The sequence below is a fragment of the Arvicola amphibius genome, chromosome 2 (assembly GCF_903992535.2).
Source record: "Arvicola amphibius chromosome 2, mArvAmp1.2, whole genome shotgun sequence".
Taxonomy (NCBI): domain Eukaryota; kingdom Metazoa; phylum Chordata; class Mammalia; order Rodentia; family Cricetidae; genus Arvicola; species Arvicola amphibius.
The window spans coordinates 181,781,959-181,803,163 of NC_052048.2; the positions used below are offsets into that span (position 1 = coordinate 181,781,959).

The 21,205-nt window shown below is 43.2% G+C and overlaps 1 protein-coding gene across 3 annotated transcripts in view; it reads left to right on the plus strand.

Moving 5' to 3' along the window:
• Nucleotides 1–21,205, plus strand: part of Cald1 (caldesmon 1) — a 185,296-nt gene that overhangs the window by 80,113 nt on the left and 83,978 nt on the right. For all 3 annotated transcript variants that reach the window (XM_038317885.2, XM_038317881.2, XM_038317882.2), the window contains exon 3: nt 7,669–7,781. In XM_038317885.2, the coding sequence (XP_038173813.1) occupies nt 7,711–7,781 (71 nt within the window). In that variant the 5' untranslated portion in view covers nt 7,669–7,710. The remainder of the gene's footprint in view (nt 1–7,668; nt 7,782–21,205) is intronic.

Here is a 21,205-nt window from a genome sequence, read left to right on the forward strand (position 1 = left end):
TAGACAGAGCAGCAAGAAAGAGGGGAAACCTTCTCAGAGACAGCTTTGTGCATTGAAGCCCAATGGTTACAGAGAAGAAACAAAATGAGAAAGCAAGACCCCTCAGCCTGGCTGTTTTAATTCTTATAGCTTTGGTGTAGGTCTTGAGACATGTACTCTGGTGATGACTTTTCTTTCAAGTAGCACAGATTTTTGGAACAAGACGGTAGAAGGTTGAGCTAAAGTTAAGTCCAAACTGTTCATTACAACCCATTTGTTTATTTGGTTTCTAAGTCCCTGAAGAACTATTCAGTTTGGAAAAGAGCAAAGCAAGTTGATGAATTGCTTTTTAAAAAAAAAAAAAACTTTATTTTCTAAAGTCATAAAGAAACACTGCAGTTTTAGTGCGGAACTATGGCAAATGTGCATTTACATAACTTTCGAGATTCATATGTAATCTAGTAGCAAGGTCTTTGATTCATTTCATAAACATCACAGTTAATAAAGTACAAAGAGATGGACTGCATATAGGAATATAATTCCTATACTCAGAATGATAAATATTTAGTATAAAAATGAATTGACTCAAACAAGGTGCAATTTCTGAGTGTCTACTATGGCCCAATCATGAAGGGCTTGTTTTTATGCGACTATTTCTATTCCTAAGTGGCCTCAGGGATGAAAACACATGAAAAGTAAAATATCAATAAAGTAACGAATGCTACTTAAATAAAATAATTGATGAGCTATAGAAATGATGAAATTATCAATTGTTAAAATGAGTTTTGGCTCCAAGGGGAAGGGCTCCTTTTAATGAAGGTCTTCAATTGGGCATTGTGGAGGAGATGATATTCGAGTCAGGAATTGATGACTGGACAGAATCTGGAGAGTGAAGAGAGAAAAGGTGCTCATTACAGATGGATGCGATAGAATAAATAAAACACCGCATGAGAAAACTGTAAAGCATATTTGAAAGCTAATTATATATATATATATATCATATATATAATATATATGTTTTTTTTTAATTTCTGATGACATGGCACCATCAGCTTGAAAGGAGAATTAGTGATTTCTAAATCATAAGATTTTTAAAAAGAACCCACTTTGTATTTAATTTTTTATACTTAGAGAAAATACGGGTATGCCATGCTTAGCTCTTCATCTTTACCAGATAGGAGTCCGGGAGTGAAGGAATAAAGCCGTAGCAGTGTGTGGAGTAGGTTGAGTCTTTGAATGCCATCTGGTCCAACGATCTCAGAGAAGAAAAATCTCAGAGAGTTGTGTTGTGCTGCTTTGTTTTTCCGGTCTCCTAAGTTCGGGGTAGAGGCTCATACAGGGGGACAGCTAAGTAGCAGAAGTGAGTGAAGATAACTGTGGAGAACGCAATGGAGAATCTGCTGGGATGCTCTGTACCCAGAGATCACCCAGTATCTTTCTGATGAAGAAAAGCATCATTGAGTTGCAGCAACGGCACAGCTGATATTAAAACAAATCTTTTCAACATTAAAACAAAATATGCCCCGACTCTCTCGCACGGAGCCCTGTATTCCAAGAACAAAAGTCAGTGATGGGCATGACCCGGTGTTGAAGCAGACAGTGGACCTGACTATTAGTCTGTGTTCTTCTGCTGTAACAAAATGTCTGGGGCTGAATGTTTATAAAGAAGGAAGTGACATCTTCTTGGTCGTTCTTGGGAAGACATTATAGTGGATGGCATCACAATGGCCAGAGTGCCAGAAGGAAGAGATCTTCCCCATGGCAGGAAACCAGAGAGCAGGAAGGTACCAGTCACGCTCTTTTAGCCACTCGGGTGAGAGAACTGCCAGGGTCCTTGGAGAATGGCTTTAGTTCTTTAGACTAGAACTTTAATATTCTCTTTGTGTATCTGTCTCTAGCTGTCTGTCTGTTCTCTCTCTCTCTCTCTCTCTCTCTCTCTCTCTCTCTCTCTCTCTCTCTCTCTTCAGGAGTACAATTCAACCTAAATGTAAGAGACCATGTAAGAAGGAAGAGGGAAAGTAGTGTGAAGAAATTCTGTTCTTTCTTTCTATTTATTCTATGCTCTGAGAAACAAAAATTATTGATCAAAAGTTTAAAAAACTAAAAGCTAGCCCATCATATCATATAGGATAGATCTAGCGAGTGCTCCTTGGGGAGGCGGCCATCAGCCCCTTCAGTGCCTCTGAAGCGACAGGTTTTATTATTAATTCATTCTGAGACAGTCGAGGCAATGACCCCTACATCCTGAAGACTTCCTCTACTCTTGTCCATTATTTGATTTCAGATGTTCTGGAAATTGATAGGGTATAATTCTCTACAAAGGCCCCATTCCCTAATAATTGAGTGCTAGGTTAGAAACTCACCTACTCGTGACCTTTCTTGTTTTATGCTGTCTATACATGTGTGTATGTGTGAACACACACGTGTCTAAGATGGCTTGTGCTTGCCACATAATTTGATCCATACAGAAAAAAGAATCAGATTCATCCTTTTAAAAGAGTTTCAGGAAAATTACACAGTGAGGCCATATGCCCATGGGGGAAAACAACAACCTTATAAATGTGGTACAAAATACTAGATTTCTTAGGGCTGGGGGAAGTTCAGGTGGTAAAATGCTTGGCACACAGGCAAGAGGACCTGAGTTCAGACCCCCAGCACCTGGTCAAGATGCTGGACAAAGAGAACTATATGTGTAATCCCATCCCTGGGGGTGAATGAGAGATGGTCCCTGGGACCTGATGACCAGCTAGTCTGACTGAACTGGTGAGTTTCAGATCCAATGTGAGACTGTCTAAAAGAAGAGGTAACAGGTAATAGGAAACACTGCTGACAAATAGCTAGGAAGAGAAATCGGGTCTGCGGGCTGCAGTTCTTCCTAAGTACTACCGAACTTAATGTTCTTTACTCTTTTGGGGTTTTGGAGAGGAAGTGGTGGGGGAGACAAGATTTCTCTATGTAGCTCCGGTTGACCTGGAACTCACAAAGATCCACCTACCTCTGCCTTCTAAGTGCTGGAATTGAAGACATGTATTGCCACACCTGGTATGTGTACTTTACTCTTTAGGTATAAGTTTTAGCTATTCAAATGATAAGGTATGAAGATTGTTAGATGTTGAAAATGCCTTAAATTTGAAAGCTGGAAATAACATTTGATTGCTCAAAGAATAACAAGACAGGAATCTGAAAACATGGAGAAACATTTGTTTTGCTGTTATGATTCTAAAATGTATCATTGTTAATGAACAAATGTCTTTTGCCTTTTCAAAAAGACCAAGCATCAATATCTGGCCTACACACACACACACACACACACACACACACACAAATACACACACATACATCTGCATACTTGCATGCACACACCCTACAAAAGAACACTTAATTTCTTGGTTAATGTTATGCCCAAATTTGCAAAGTCCCCCAAAAGCCAACAAGGAGACCAAATCCCGTATATAAAAGCAAAGAGCCTTTATTTTATGCAAGTTTGCAAACTTGGTCTCTCTGCATGTCCAATGTATTAGAATAAATGGAGAGCCCTGAGCTCAGTTAGAGTTGGATTTTTATAGTGGTAAAGGTGGGGGTAAGGAGTTTCTGAGGTTCAAGACCCTTAATTGTTGACATTTGTCTAGGGTTGTCCTGGTGAGTGTGTGCTGGCAGGTGATCCTATCTACAGCAGTTGGAACGTTAGGCATTTCCTTTGGATGGGCTGTTCTTGGGTGGTGCTCAGGTAATCTTAGTTTATGGTCCTTCTTGCAACCAGGTATTGCTACAGGGTAAACTACTGAGACTCAGGCCTCTATTAAACTTAAATCAATGGCTGAATCCTACTCTGGCAGGTGATAATGGTAGGAAGTAAAGAACTTTCTTTGGGTGGTCTGTTTCTATTTAGCTTATCATACCTGGCTTCTACAGTTAAAAGATACTAATCAAAAATTGAACTCAATTTTTTGAGAAAAAGTATCTTATTTGATTTACTGGATATGAATATACTTTGATTCCCCATCTAGGGCAGGAGATGGAGAAGAAACAAAGTCATGTTGAGGCAGGAGAATCTCTATGAGTTCCAGGCCAGCTACAGCTACAGAAGGGGGAGTGGAGAGGAAAAGAGGAAGAATACACAAAAATACTACCCCATCTGTAAACAGAGGCTGCGTTCATTTCCCAACTGCTCAGACGGAATAATCACACAGAACCTATATTGATTACAACACTGTTCGGCCAATGACTCTAGCGTATTTCTAGCTAGCCCTTACATCTTAAATTAACCCATTTCTATCAACCTGCATATCAGCATGAGGCTGTGGCCTTCCTGTAAGGTTCTGGTGTGTCCTCCTTCCATAGCTACATGGCATCTCTTTGACTCTGCCTATTTTCTCTCTATATCTCTGTTCAGATTTCCCACCCAGCTTTACCCTACTAAGCCACTGGCCAAAATAGCTTTATTCATTAGCCAATAAAAGCAACACATATACAGAAGGACTTTCCACACCTACCTCCTTTGGAAGTACAGGAAAGGGAGGAAAGGGGGGCTCAGGGGCCCCTGAGGTGCCGGTAAAGTATGGAGGAAAGGACTTGAGTCCCATCCTGCCTCTCACTGGACCATGAGCTCTATAGAATCTGTTGCCAAGGAGAAGACAGTGCTCACGTTTTCCGAAACCTGACGCATCCACTTACTCCTTAAACAGGGAGCACGCCAGCCTTTAAAAAGCCCAGTGTGAGAAACTCTGCTGAAAGGACAAACACAACCCTGGGTAAGGACAGATCTGTCTTGACCACGGCCATTTACGTGTTAACAAAAGGAGCCCCGTCAGAGTTCATACAGTAGCCAACCCCTGGCCCACAGTTAGATTCCCCTAACGTTTGCCTCATCTATGAATTCCTCCTTTCGCTTGCCTGTCTCTCTTGTGGCCCCCAAGAACTTCGTAGTTGCTAAACTCTCTCTGCCTGGACATTTCATCACCCTGCTTGTTGTGAGTTACTTCCTAACCAATTTTACTGGAAAGTATTCAGCACCAGCTTGGGGGAAGGGAGGAAATGAGGAGACATGTGTGCTGCTGCTCCCCAAAGAAGGGGGTGGAATCACTTAAAATTCTACCTAGACATGGCTTCTCCTGCACAGGAATAGTGAATGCAATGTTCTGCTTAAGACCAGCCAAGAGACATTTTCAGAAATACACCTCCCTGCCATACAATACACACAAGCACACATACACACACGCACATGCATAAACAAACTCCCACATAAGCACACACACAAGCATACACAAAAAACACACACACACACATAAACACACACCACACATAAATAAGCACATACACACACAAGCACACATAGAAACACACACACCACACATACATAAACATACACAAGCACACACACAAACACATGTACAAGCACCACACACAAGCACATGCATACACACTACACGTACACACACACACACAGACACACCCAGCATCTGAGAGTTGTACCACACAGTACACAGATGTGTTTTTGCTTTCTACCAGATATCCACAGAACATGCTCCACAAAGGCACTGGTCCACAGAGTTGCATGATAAAATACTTTTGTGGTCCTTCCCCCCCACTCCCATGCCCATAGGTACATACCCAGCCTATGCCCAAATCTTAAGTAGTTTCTCTATGGTTAGGAAAGAAAAATGGCCTTCAAGTAAGTAATAAAAGGTGGGGAGTAGGAGGGCAGAACTGGAGAAAGAGTTTCACTGCGTGGAGGTGCCCAGTAACCACATGGGGTTGTTTACTTATGCTGCTCTCCCTGCAAACCAGTGCTTTCTGGTCTTCTCGGGACCCAGGCTCCTTGGCCAAGCTCATTGACACTTCCAAGACACAAGTCTAATAAGCATAGCACTGGGCCTATCATGCAGCAAGCAGATGCCTGCTTAAATCTGATAGGCAGAAGCCACCAATCATCTCAGAGGGGGTTGTCCTCACTACTGAAACATTACAAAGCCCGAACGGGTTTGCTTACAAGCAGACTTCTTTCTCCCAGCCCTGTCTGCTACTGCTGTAGCTAATCAAGAGGTGGTGCAGTCAAAGAGTATAGAAAAGGAAGAAGGCAGAATCTCCCTGTCTTAATGTACCAGCATTCTAGGTCTACCGTCCCCATGGTTGCTCCACAAACCTACGCTTGGTCAGAACAGCAGGCAGGAGAAAAATTTTCAGGTGACCACATGAAGGCCCTCAAATCACTTATGTTTTATCCTAATAATTATAGAGAGTTCAGACTAGAAAATGTATAAAGTTGTAGGGCATTGGTGGGAAGAGAGCTTTCTATTTTCCCCTCAAGTTAGGTTCCCACTCCACTCTTTAGCCCAAGCTAGACTTTCAGTGCCCTGAGTCCTTGATTGCATGCATGTCCTGCCACATCTGGTCTGAGAAAGACCTTTCTGGTCGGTGAAATGCGAAAAGAGAACCTGTTTCCTTCACGGCTGCAACTCTCTTGTCAGAGTGAAGCAAAAACTATTGGAGAGTTTTAAAACCCCAAATTCAAGTTTCTAAAGATTCATAAACAGTTTAATACCTCTGAGAATGCAGAAAGTAAGGGGAAAAAAATCCAAGCATTGCATGGTTTTGTTTTTATTGGCTGAGATTTGATTTTTGTTTTTATGAACTATACAAGTAGTGAGGGCAAAATACTTTTATGCCAATTTATTTCGATTTTTTTTTTCTGAACTCATTTTCAAACAAAGCTGCCATCCTGTCATGGGCCTGGCTTTCCCCATCCTGATTTTCTTGCACAGGACAAGTGCCTCATCTCATCTGCTTAGAAGGTGCTGGAAAGCATTTTTGTGATCTGGGTGCAGCCAGAGCGAGCGCCGAGGAATCCAGAGGAAGTGGAGGCCTCCTGCCTCACACGGGAAGCAATCTTCCAGCAGACCTTAAATGTCAGATTCCAGGCTAGTTTAACTAACCACTGACAACTCCGTAAACAAAGTGAGGACAGGAGCCCGCTTCCCCTTTCCTGGGAGTCATTTTGGGTTTGGGGACTGTGGGGGAATTCTGGAACATTTGACTGCATTGCACAGATACACGAGGGAAGCAGGCTTGGTATTTGAAGGGCTGGAAATTCTTCCCAGAATCAAAACCATCTCCGAGGAGGTAGGAAAGGGTAAAATGGTTGGATTACATCTGGAGAGAGCCGGGATTTTGAGCTCCGAAGACTAAGACGCCTTCCAGACTGCTGCGTCCTGGAGATATTTTTTTTTCTCCTATGATTTCTGCAGACTTAAAAGAAAATCCCAATACTAACACTTTCAGAATATGCAAACGCCTGCAGGCAGCATTGTTGTTACTCTGCCTATTCTCTACGCATTTCTTTTCTTGCCAGTTTTCTTTTCCCCTCTTTATTCCCCTCTTGCTTTTCTCTCTGTTCATTCTTGTGTAAGTGTTATCTGGGGTTCAATGCGTGACAAAGGACAAGATCATTCAGTCGTTCTGAAGTCACTTTGTCAATATTTGTCCCCTGTGAGTCCTTCTTGTGATTTCTAAATGTAATCCTGGGCTCTGACTTTTCTTTAGTAGTTTGAGAATGAGAATTGACCACTGGCTGCCTTTTCGTTATTCTAAGGTCTTTTTCCTAAAAATAAAAGATGAAGGGGTGAAAATGGGAGGGGCTAAGGCAGGGCTCATGACTCATTGGTGATCCAGACTCTGCCTCTTTCCTTTTAGATCCAGATTATCATCTGGGCTCCCTAAACCTGCAACCTCACTATGGATGACTTTGAACGTCGCCGAGAACTCAGGAGGCAAAAGAGGGAAGAGATGCGTTTGGAAGCGGAGAGGTAAGAGCCCAGGTTGACAGATACTCGCTTTATCCGCAGGGCTCATTTCCAGTCATAGGGACTTCCCTCCGAAGGGCCAAGTGTGGCCATATTGTAAAGGGGTTTTCCTGTTAAAAGTCTAAACTTTACACTCAAAAAAGAGAAAATAGGCAATTTTCAAGAAAAACAGAGATTGGAGAAGAATCAAATAATTGCGTTTTTACCAAGGCTGTGTGCACTGTGGAGGTTGTAATGGTAATGGCAAGGCTTAAAGCCACTAAAATAATATTGAAGTGACAGAGAATCTAAATACTGACTATTGGAAGGCGCTTAGCAAGTCCCAGACGAGTCTTATTTCAGATTTTATTCTTATTGGAAAGTCCATGCCTGGTCATCTGCATCAGGAAGATTAATACTGACAGTCTGAGTTATTGGGGGGAGGGTGCAGTTGGAAGCTGCCATAATATATAAGGCCTTTGAGGTGGTTGGCTTGGGGGACAGGTTGGAAAAATGAAGCATTAACATGTGACACACATGGTGGAAATGTGACCAACGGACAGGGGCATCTAAAGTGCCTGTGATTAGATGTTTAAGGGAAGCAGGCCACGCATTGACAGGGAGGAAATTGCTACATGGTTTTGCATGCCAGTAATTCCGGTGCACAGATGCGAAGCATGGTGGGTGCAAGTGACCCTCTATTGGAATGCAAGACTGAAAACCGAAACCTGTAACCAAAAGTACCCTGTTCTCATGCTCTTCTCTTCTACGGACCTGGAGGAAGAATCCCCAAGCCAATGGAAAGTCTGGCCTTGAATGAACTTGGCTATTCATGGAATGTCTATGCGTGCCTCATTGCGCTATGGGCTAGGGAGCACATTGTGGCTCTGCCTCTTAGCCGCCTGGCTCTGGGCAAGTGACCACGAAGTCACAGTTGTCTTATATAAAATCAGCATAATATCTACCCAGCTTCTGTGGTGATCACGAAGATTATTGAGCTTTACAAATGGCCTTAACCACATGGCTGGCGCATTGTGTGCATAGCTTATAGCTGTTGTTATTATTATTAGCGATGCTCTTAACCATCCTCACTAGCTAAGCAGCAGACACAGGTACAGAGCTGGAACTAAAGAGCAATGCCAAGAGCAGGAAAGGCAATCATTACCCTGAGAAGAAACTTGTCTCAGAATAGATTGGGGGTCGGGATGCGGCAGCCTTTGGAGGAAGCAGTGATGGAGATGAAAAAAATGGAACTTATCCCAACCAGGAGAGGGAGTTTGGGAAAGGGAAGAAGGGGAGATGGGGGAAATGTGTCTGCCACACAGGATGTATCTGTCCACGCTCAAAAATAAGAGTTAATCGGTAAAAATTTAAGACACGCAAAATGAAGGAAATAGCAAAAGGACCGGTGGTTGCCAGGAGCTGGAGAGGAGGGAGGGAGAACGCGTGGGTGGGGCATGATCCGCAAAGCCATCTGTGAGGTACTGTGATGGCACATGCATGTTGTTGGGCTTGAACTTACTGCAAATTGTGGACTCAGGGTGAAATGACACATGAATATAGCTATGTCATCCTCTGTGCAGGTATGACACTGTGTGTGGAGTAGAGATAATGGCAGAGGCTGTGCCTGGGGAGGGGACAAAGAGAATATGGCAACTCTGTCATTTCCACTTCTCTGTGACCCTGAAATGAGAAATACAATTTATCAATAGGAAAAAGAGGCGGGGCAGAGGGGGCTGACTAGGTGAGGAAACGAGCCACGTAAGCTCAAGGCAGAAAGGACCTGCTGCAGAGAGAACGCGGAGAGCTTGAGAGAAAGGTCCTTAGGCATCTTGGGACCTTAACAAGGGGGCTGTATAGGAGGAGCATGGTGGTGGATACTGAGTACAGAGGACTGAGATACAGATACACTGAGACCAGCAGAGTTGGTATCAAGAATCTCTCTGGTCATTAGAGCCCAAGTCAGAGCAGCGACTGGGAGGAAAGAGATCTCGTATGGCAATTAGCAAACCTGTCAGGAGAAAGGGAAACTCACAGAAAGACCAAAGACTGTAAGTCCCAGATATTGCATGGAGGTAGAGTAAATTAGCCTGAAATAGAGTGGTTCCAAGGGTCGGGGCTACGGATGCTTTCATTCGTTCCCAACATGTATTTATCAGACATCGCCAAGAAAAGCCTCTGCCTGGTCCCCAGTGGGGAAAGGTGAGGAGACTCCATTCTTGGTGGTCACGGGAATAGTGTTGAATTTCAGGTAGAAACCACATGAACTTGGGGATTTTCTCCAGATGTTTGAAGACAGGAAACTTGGATTTTTTTATTTAGAAAGGAAGAGAAAATCTTGTAAGAAAGGTCCATGGGGGCAAATCCACTGTCATGGCTCTATAAAAGCTGAAGTCATATCCCCCCTGCACCTCAAAAGCCAATATTAAGAATAAGAGATCATAAGGGCATAATGGAAACTATCACAGGAAGCAAATTAGCAGAGAGATGGAGGGAGCCCAGGGATGGATGGGTTAGACCAGGGATGGGTTAGATGAGTGGACATGAGAGATGCATGGGTACCATCCCGACAGGAGGAACATACCTTCTGTCCAATGCAGGGCTATCTGGCCTTGGGTTCTCCTGGGCTCGCTCTTTACCCAACCAATGTCTGCTGAGAACCAATCAAGTTGAAGCATGAACAGAGATGGGAGAAGGGATGGTGATCAGCAGACAGACCCATGTGTATCTCAAAGGACTGTTGGGAACAAGAGAACAGGGGAGCAGAGGAGCAGCCTGCAGAAAGCTGGGGCTTTGGGGAGGAAAGCATTGTAAGCATCACCTTGCATAGAGCTCTTCTGCCCCTTTGCTCACCGTGTTGGTGAAGCCGATGAGAAGAACGAGAGAACTATCTCACAGTGGTTTGAGCCATAGTGTGATTTAGTGAGAATAAGCCTGACTTTCTCACTGCCAGAACCCTACCTAAGGACTGACCACACAGCTGATTAATTCATCCTTTGCAGGGGGGTGGCGACATTGGGGGACAAGGATTCGTTTTCTGCTAATGTCGGCCGTCAAAAGCCTACACATGGGGCTGGAGAGATAGCTCGGTGGTTAAGAGCACTGACTGCTCTTCCAGAGGACCTGGGTTCAATTCCCAGCACCCACATGGCAGCTCACAACTGTCTGAAGATCCAGTTCTAGGGGATCTGACACCAATGCGCATAAAAAAATAAAAAGTTAAATAAACAATAAAAATATTTTTTAAAAAGCCTACACACTAAAGCTTAATTAGGTTCCTCAATAACCTAGAACAAATATATACTAATTTATCCAAATCTTGTTTAGACTGCGTTTCTGCTTATGCTTAACTATGGCCTTATATTTGTATGAGTTGACCTGTTCATGTTTCAAAGTGTGCTATACAGTTACACTATACTAGTATTAGGTAAATCCCTTCAGCATTTGGTAAAATAATCTGATCATTTACAGCAAGTAGTGAAAGTTAGGCTTCATAGTCTAGCTGGATTTCACGGGCTAGCACAGGGTGTGTGCAGGAAACAGATGGTCAAACCAGGAATCAAGGGCTTTCTAAAATCACAGTCCAGATCTGAGGACAAAGGGCACATGAGACCCTGGGCAAGTCCGTCTTCCTTTAACTCTAGACCTTGGCTTCCTCTTGCCTGAGCAATGAGTGTTTTTTCAGGGGAATTAGAGTTCATTTCCTTTGGCTTTTGGTATTGTCTACTATTTGCAACAGGGTCATATATTGCTTGTTTTGAAATAAAATAAATAATATGAAATCATACATTTTTAAAAAAGTTATTCTGAGGCCCCTGCACAATTCACCTTAGGCCAGACTGGGGGGAAGACTTAGCTTTCCATTGGATTTAGGGAACAAAAGGAAATCATCCCAGATGTTGAATGACAGTAGAGTAACTTAGCCTAAAGTAGAGTGGTTCCAAGGGTCGGGGCTATGATGCATTTGTCCAACCCTAGCGCATTTGTTATCAGGCATCTCATCTGTTCTAAGCTGGGTTTGGGTGCCAAGGAAAGGATGGAACAGCAGAGTGCAGAATTAAGAAAACTGTTGTCTTGTCACCCCAAACGTAATATGTATCCTCATATGGGTTTGTTCACTAAAGCTGGAATAGGACCTTGGTATACATCACCCCTAAACCCCTGTGCAGAAAGGAATATCTCAGAACGAAAAATGAGTCTATTGGTTTTCCTTACCCAACTAAGACTTTCCAAATAAAATATCTTGTTTTAGTTTGGTCTTACTGACTTTGGTTAGAAGATATAATTCTGATTTTCAGTGATAAATTGTAGAAGGAACAGTGGGGCTGTGTCCCGCCACCCGGCTAGCTTTACCCAAAATAATTACACGGAAACTGTATTTCTTTTAAATACTGCCTGCCCCTGGCCCGTTATCTGTAGCTTCTTCTTGATTGAGTCTCATATCTTGCTTTAACCCATATTTAGTAATTTATATAGCACCACGAGGGGTGGCTTACCAGGAGAGGTCTTAACCTGTGTCCATCTCAGAGAGGAGAAGCATCGCGACTCACTATGGCAACTGCCTGAAGTGTCTCCCCAACTCTGCTTCCTTTTTCCCACAATTCTGTTCTGTCTACTCCGCCTACTTAATTTTCTGTCTCTTAAAGGGCCAACACAGTATCTTTATTAATAATGAAAGTAACACATAGACATTCCTCCATCAATAAATAATTAAAAACTTATATTCTCATTGAATGTCACAACTGCAAATGAAGCTAAGCCAGGTTTCCAGGCATTTTTATTCCTCAGGAAAAGTGTTTTTAAATGATCATTTTACAAGCCAGCCGCAAAGCTGGGAGGATGGTACTTGCTGCTTGATTCTAAAGACTGGAGTTTCCAGCACCCATGTCCAACAGGTTACCAAAGCCTGTAGCTCTGGCTCCAAGGGATCTGACACCCTCTCCTGGCCTCTGTGGTACCCACACACACCCTCACACAGACATATGTACACAGATGTACACACACAAGTAAGATAACATTGAAATAAATTAAAAGCTAACTGCACATTTTGTACCGTGTTGTCTTTCCCGTGCCTCGACTGCCATGGCTGCCCAGAAACTGCCATACACACACCTTCTGTCGTATCCAGCTTTCCCGTTACATAGACTCTAAGCTGACATTATCCGAAGCGCTCTTCACTTGGTCACACCTGTGACTCTATGAAGCTTTCTGTGCTGGTGGTCCTTGTCCATCACTTGGCTTTCTCACTCTAACTTTTTGTGACGATGCCTTTAGAATTGCTAAAAAGGAGATACCTCATTCAGCATATAGGCCTGTAAGCCGAGCTACCTGGGATCCTGAAGCGGGAACATTGTGAGTTCAAGACCAGCATGGGCAGCTTTGAAAGATCCTGTTTTGAAATAAAAGTGCAACAAGGACTGGCTATGTACTTCAGGGTGGAATACTTGACCAGCACACTCAAGGCTCTAGGTTCAAGACCCGGCACCACAGAAATAGGTGAAGAAATGAATGAATTAATGAAATGTTATAATAAATACACACACACACACACACACACACATACATATACGGAGAGTATCTATGAGGTGCAAGGTTCTATACAGAACTGTGGAGACCAGCAGTCACCTGTAGGTAGAGTGCCAGGAGTCATGAAGCTCGTACCTCAGGTGGAGTAGAGAGCTCTTAGCCAAAAGCAGAAGAAAGACATTGCAATTGTCAGAAGGGAATCTGTGCATCATTCGAGAAAATCCTGAATGGATTGTTTCTAAGCAAACGACATTATCTGTACACATTTCAAGTTCAATTACTTTTTAGTCAATTACCTATTTGACCAAATGAATAAGCAAATCAATAAAAATTTTCTTTTGCTTCTTTTATTCTCCACTAGCCTCGTGGGAATAAACAGTTACTCAGCCCTGTTCTGCTGCTTTTTCTCTTTCTGGGTTTTACTCCACACCTCCCAACGCTGCCGGCATCTCTGGCTTCCTCGGGGCACCTCCTTGTGTCTTCTGTGCCCATCATCACAGAACTGGAGCCCCTGCTTCTGTGTCCCTTCCTCTTCTTCCTCCTGGACTCCCCGTGCTGACTGTGGATGCACGGGCATTTATATCGCTGAGGAATGCAGACATCAGGGAAGGACCGATCCATTTTCAGGGTCAACTCCTTCCTACTCAAGGACAGAGATGCTCTGGGCCTTTAAGATGTAGCCAGTGAATATGGACCAATAATAACACCTCAGTAGACCTAGCTGAAAAGCATTGGCACATATAAAAACAGATAGGAAGAAAGTATGTATGCTCTATATAGATGAAAAGGCACCATGGGGCATCATGATCCAAGAGGCCAAGCTTAGCAGTGATAGTCATGGGGTTGGCATTAGGACCTATAGTGCCAATCCTAGGCTTGTCCTTTATGGGCTGCCCATTGTTAAGATGGGCAATCTTTCAAATTGTTTGCTTGCCCCTGTGTAAAATGAAGACAACGGAAGTCTCCACTCCCTAGATCTTTATAGCATAAGAAGAGATAATATAGAAAGCACTGGCACACTGCTTAGCATTTTGCTTCAATAGACATCACTCCTAGTCATTAGTGGTTCATTTGATTCTCTGAAACACACACACACACACACACACACACACACACACACATTTAAAAAAAAAACAAAATTAAAACTGTAATTGCTTTTCAATTGGTATTTTGTTTCGTACGTCTCAGAGAATCACAAGCGTCCTAAGCTAGAAATCTGGAGTTTGCCACTTCGTGACAGCTGTGCATGGTGGGTATGATGGGGGTGACAAAGTTCCATGAGACAGAAGAGGTAGCATGAGTTCAGGCGGAGGCCTTCTTTCCCACATAGCAGACAGGACTCTGAACTTTGGTGTGCCTCCTGAGAACCAACCTGCGGTGCTATCTCTGTCTGTGCGGAGATCTCCCGTGGCCTCACGTTGACCACACCAGGTCCCCCGGCCTCCAAGCAGAGGGCAACGCCCTCACTTTTCAAGTCATGATCCCAGCAAAGGCTTTCCGCACCCAGCGCCAGCTCCTCTTTCCATCAGAAGAAAGGCCTCCATTGTAGGCTCGTTATCAGATTCCGAGACTCGGAGACATAAATAAGGGAAAGAAAACACGCTAGCTGTTTTCATCATTCATACATTTTTATGGGCTTCTGAAATATCTCGGTGATTAGACATTTGAAAGTAAATATTTTTACTGCTCTAGAAAAAACAAGCAACTTAAAAAATCCATTTGATCCACAAAAATTCCCTTCTAGAACATATCATTGACTTTTTTTCCCATGATTTAATACCAAGGCCAATCGACAATTAACTACAGACAAGTACACATAAAAACACTTATTCAGAATGTTTAGATCGCGACCTTGAGTCTCAAGTACAAGCCTTTAAAAATACATTTTAAAATGTCTGAACAGAACATTATTTTCCATTAGGAAGTTAAACGAAACATTCTTTTGAAACTGTATAAATCATTAACATAGTTACATTTGCCAAAAATATTCTCTTCGAAGATTGATTATTCCAGAAAGAAGGGGGTGGGGGAAGGCTAGTCTTTGGTATCAAATTTTGTTTCTGTTAAACAAATTTTGTTTCTGTTCTATTAAAAGTTCTTTTAATAATTAGATTGAAAGCTATTTTTAAAACGTTTCTGTAGCATTTTAAGCACATGTTTTATGATTTATTTTTGTTTATGTGCTATGTCCATGTGTGTCTGACACACATGTGTGTTGAAGGAGAGGAGGGCCCTTTGAGGCCAGAAGAGGATTTTGAATCCCGCCAGAGCTGAAGGTATGCGCGGTTATGAGCCACCCAGCTAGGTTTCTGGGAAGAAAACCGAGGTACTCTGAAAAAGCAGGAAGCTGAGCCATCTTAACCATTAAGCCAGCTCTCCATTCTCTCTTTATGCATATTTGAGAGTGTTCAGTTTCCGTCCAGCCTGAGTGTAGGGAAATGGACAAACGAGGTGATTCCCAGCGGCTGAGCTTTGAGCGCCATCTCTCCCCTTCAGCCTTGTGCGTCTGGACACTTAGTCTCTGGCTGGCAGAGCCATTTGGAAATGTATAACTTTTTCCGACAGGGGGCCTCGCAGGCAGAAGTAGAGACATGGGACCGGCCCTGAGAATTACAGACCAGCTCCCAGCCTCACACTCCCAACTACCGCCAGACAGGCTCTGGTTCCGCCATTGCACCTTTCCCACCATGATGGCTTGAACTCCCTAAGCCCCGAGCCAGAATGAACCTTCTTCTCTTACGTTACCTTTGCCACGCACTCTGCTTGCGTCTTCACCACAAAGTTCACACGCTCGTGCCAAATTCCCTTCTTTCATTCCCCTTCTCTTTTTCTAGATTGACAGTATCTTTACCCCTGTCAATTCCTAAGTTAAGTGACGCGTCTAAACCAGTTGACTCGAACCTAGTAATCTTCTGGTCCTGAGAGTACCCTACCCTGTAGCTCAGTGGAGCATCAGGAAGTGGCTCTACCTAAGCAGCACGTGTTCAGCCACAACACCAGAACTCTTGGTACAAAGACCAGCCATGCTGGTCCATGACTTTATTCCCATCTGAAAAACTATCTGGCATATAAGCTAGTCAGAAGTCCTTAAAACACTAATGATTTTTTTTTCTTTAAGTTTCTATATATGATGTGTATAAAGAACCAGGCATGGTTTATCTGGGGGGAGACAGGATGATGCGGTGTTTAGGTATTCCGGCGCTGATAGCTACTACTATTTGTAGTGATGAGGCGAGCAGGCCTGTTTTTCGTCCCACCCTGCTCCCGGCCGCCTGGCTAGCTTATGCCCTGAAATAACAACACACAAATTGTATTCTTTTAAACACTGCCTGGCCCATTAGCTCTAGCCTCTTACTGGCTAACTCTCTCTTGCTTTAATCCATATTTAGTAATCTGTGTATCACCACAAGGTGGTGGCTTACCGGGAAAGATTCAGCTTGTCTGACCTGGTGGCTGGCTTCATGGCGACTGTCTCAGAGAGGAGAGGCATGGCGTCTGTCTAACTTCCCTTCTTCCCAGCATTCTGTTCTGTCTACTCCACCCACCTAAGGGCTGGCCTATCAAATGGGCCAAGGCAGTTTCTTTATTAACCAATGAAATCAACTCAAACAGAAGACCCTCCCACATCAACTATTTATCTTGAAAAGCTATGCCAATGTCTCTCACTCTTCTTTCTTTAACAGTGAGAGGGAATAATGAAATCTCTCACAGTCATGACAGACTTATTTATCCATGTAGAGAAATCAACACAATGGGGGATACAGAGGTCCAGTGTTACTCAGATTATATTGTTGCTTTGATACAAAGTAAAGTTTCTCAGAATTTGAATGTTGTGGCTTTTCTAACTACATCCTCACAGTCAAACTTCTTTCCCTTGGTGATCTGGATAATCCACTGTGCTGTGTCTGCGGGGGTGGGAAGAACTAAGCTTTTGTCCATGTCTAAGCTTGCTATATGAGGATTTCGGAATCATGTGTTGTAGCTGTGGTTAATTTTCAAGTGCATTCATGAATTTTCAGATGCATTCATGACACATGCTTTATTTTCAATGTAATAGCCATCACATCACTCAGAAAGTCACTTTAAAAATCCAGTTCAGCCAAAATTGTGGAAATAAGCATCAGCCCAAAATTTCATTTAATTTTTGGAGAAAGGAAGCTGTCATTTGTTCGCAACCAACCATGGGCCAGGTTCTGGATCACAGACCTCAGAGACATTGTCTCCACTGATTGTCAAAGCAACCCTAGATTTCAGGCCGTGTTCTCTGGGTCTGAACATTTAAATAATATTTGCATGTCATTGATCAGGGGCGCAGCTCTGCCTGCCCACCCCAAAGTTTAAGGCCTTCCTCTATAGCAAAGACAGCAGTGAACATTTCCATGTTTTGACTGATTAGCCAAGCTAAAGGTCCATGGATGCTCCTTCATCACCAAATAACTGCACCTGATGGGGAAATCTTGCAACACGCATGTGTGCTCACAGGCTGGATGAACTGTTCTTCATGGTCCCTAGGATAAACTGACCAGTAGAGACTCAGTCATTGTGTTCCTTGCCCTCGAAAGACAAAAACCTCCTGTGTGATTACCGTGTCGCAGAAAGCGGAAACAGAGGAACTAAGCTTAGAGTCACCCATAAGTCCAGTCCCAGTGATTCTGACACTCTCTTCTGGCCGTCACAGGCATTGGATGCATGCGGTGTTCACATAGGCAAGCAGACACACACACACACACACACACACACACACACACATGCACGCACACACACACACACACACACACACACACTACACAATTTTGTTAAGGTAAGAGGATAGGCCAAATGAGAGCGGCCAGCTTCAGGAAACTGGGACTCAAGCTTGAATGAAGAGGAGGTGAAAGGAGCAGAGCTTGCAGCTGGCGCTCTCTTTTCACCGATTTTAAAGTCTGCTGCTTGGCATGATTTCTTTAAATAGCCCTCCCGTGGTAGAACTAGGTTGTCAGAGCGCTCTGTTCTTAAAGTTTCACAGTAACAAGTCAAACACACCAAGGGGCTTGTTTCTCTAAGCACGGAAAAGGTGAGGGCTAATTGGATCCTCACCAGTAAATTTATCTTTCCCTTCTGCTGTTACTGTCACTGGAGGAGGGGGCAGAAACAGATGCCATCCACAGGGCAGGAATATAGTCATGTGGACTCATGTTCAAATCCTGGCGAGGTAGCCACGTTCAAGTCCACCTGTCCTCCACGATGCCACGTTATCACCTGGAAAACAGCCTCCCGATAGTCTCCTGCCAACACCGCACCTGACACAGAGTCCACAGCCAGCATTTGCTCATACTGTTTTCCCCACAGACTAAATTAATATCTCCCAGGAAGCTCAACCCGTAGACAGCTGCCCTCTGGTACCCCACTGAACCAGGCACCGCCCCTGTGTTGTTAGCCTAGTATCGGTTCCACATTAGCCTGCTTGAAAGCAGTTAGAGAACCATATTGAAGGAAAATGTACCTTTTTGTTAAGAGTCTTTACGGTTTTCAGTGGTTTGAAGTTAAAGCAATAGTAAAAGGCAGTGTGGTCCCTAACACATTAGGATTTATCTCCAGTAGATGGATCTGTATGTTTATTTTTATGTATTTTTCTTTATATGTTTCTAATACTTTTGCCTTATGAAACTATAATTTTTCCCATTATATAATTTGTGGCTTCAATATGATCAAAACAACAGTTAGAAGTCTCAGTAGCAGCTATGTGTGTGTGTGTAGTATATGTATATACGTGTATATCTATCTACGTATGGTCTCTCTTTCTCTCTCTCTCTCTCTCTCTCTCTCTATATATATATATATATATATATATATATACATGATAAAAGTTATGAGTCTGATTTTTACAAAATAATTTTGAACCATTTTATTCCAAGTAACTGTTTTTACCTATTTTAATCATGAAAAAGTTGACATACACAAAATAATATGATACGCTACAGATAGAGGGGTCCTAACTCGTTGTAAAGCACAGCCCTATGCGCTCCTAGCTCCTCCCAGCTAACACAATTGCAATGCCCCGAGTGCCCTGAAGGCTCTCTCCAACGCCTTCTTTGATTGCTCTACTTAGGTAGGTAGCCAGGGTTCTGAATAATCCATTAAGTTAAAGCACCATTCCGAATGAGGTCACTCGACTTCAGTAATAACTTTGAGAGAGCCTTGTTGTGAGGCGTTCACAAAGACTACCCCTAGACTCTCAGGTGAACATGGTAATGACTGCCCACTTGCTAGAGAGGGCTTGGAGATTTGCCTTTCTGAAGGCAAAGGAGCAAAGGATTCACATGGTATCTCCGGCTAAGAACATCAGTGAAGCATGCAGTCCTATGAACAAAAAATTCTCATCCAAAGGCGGAAAGAAAAAAAATGTAACAAATACTATCAAGTTCTTTTTTTCCTTTTGTTTTCTCTCATAGGTTTTGTTGTTGTTGCTTTTTTTCCCTTGACTACCAAGTTTTTATATCGAGTCTGTCACACTGAATTTTTCTCACTCACCAGTCCATCTGAGAGATCCGCATTTATTACCGTCATTGGTCCTGGTGGACCTAGCCGGCCGGAATGATTGTAGAACATTCTAGGATGTGCACTAGGGGAACTCTCACTCAGTTGTTTGGGAGTGTTCTAGTGAGGTTCTTGACCTTATCATCTCTCAGGTCCAGAACAGTGCTGCAAGACACTACCTTGGGGCTTGGAACCCTCGTGAGCTGGGAGGATGCAGCCCTGTAAGTGGCTTCCCATTCATCTGGGAAGAAGGTGACAGAGCCATGAGCCAGCTTCATGAGTAACACCAGATCCCTGCTCTGGCTGTCTGTGCCATGAACGGTGTTCTTTGGCAGTCTTAGAGATGTGCTTTAGTTTGTCATAACTCTGCATTAATTTAGACACCTCTGGCTTTGAATTCTTAATTATTTATAGCAGGCTTAGGATAGTATAACTCGGAACTATATGTAAATAAAGGATTTGATTAACATGTGAAATATGTAAGCTACATTCCAAGGCTTTGTTTTTAAACATCGGAGAACACATCCTTGTAAACGGTTTAAAATAACTCTAGAAACATTCGCTTTTATTGAAAAGCTACTTTCCTGATCAGAAGTCGTTGTTCCTTTGTTCATTTCTTTCAACACATGCCTGGTTCTTCTTTTAGTCTGGTGAAAGCTGCCAGATATGCCTGCATATTTTTCAAGGCCATATTTCTGTTAGAATGTCTCTTCATTTACACTAGCCTCTTCTTCCAGCAAGTCTAGATTAGTGCGATCTCTGCTATTACATTTAAGGTAATAATTATTACTTAGTACGGAATAACCACGTTTAAAATAGGGGAGTCTAGTGTCTAACTCAGTCCCTCCCTACCTTCCATATAGTGCCTTTGTTGGAATAAAACTCTTGGTAAAGTACACATCAGCCCCTATAAATAGCAGCGTAAGCCTGTCCATTCAGGACAGTCTCCAGAGAGTGCATTTTAAACCCACGTTGTTTAGAATAGGAAACTTTTCTGGTGTTCATATTTTCCGTTGTGGATGACACGGATTGCCCCATGTCACACACCTTCCCTGGCTCCCAGCTTCCTGTGCCCCTTAGGAATCTAACTAGGAGATTCTAGGGGATCACTCAATATGTAGTTCTGATTTTTCTGTGGGTGCCTTGGGAATTTTGCAGACAACTTGGGGCTCTACAAATGAAGCCTTTGAGAACTCAGAGAGCAGAATCTGCCGCTGGGTGACAAAGGAGGCCTTTCTTTCTAGAGATGGTTGGCCACTCAGGTGTGCCTGCTCAGAGTAACCACAGTCAGCTCCACCGTAGACTCCCACAGGAAACCTCGCGCCCGCTGTTGGCAGGTCTCTCGTCGGAACTTGGGAGACTAATAAGGAAAATAAGTGGGCAGGAAGTGAGTGAGCACTCAGGCA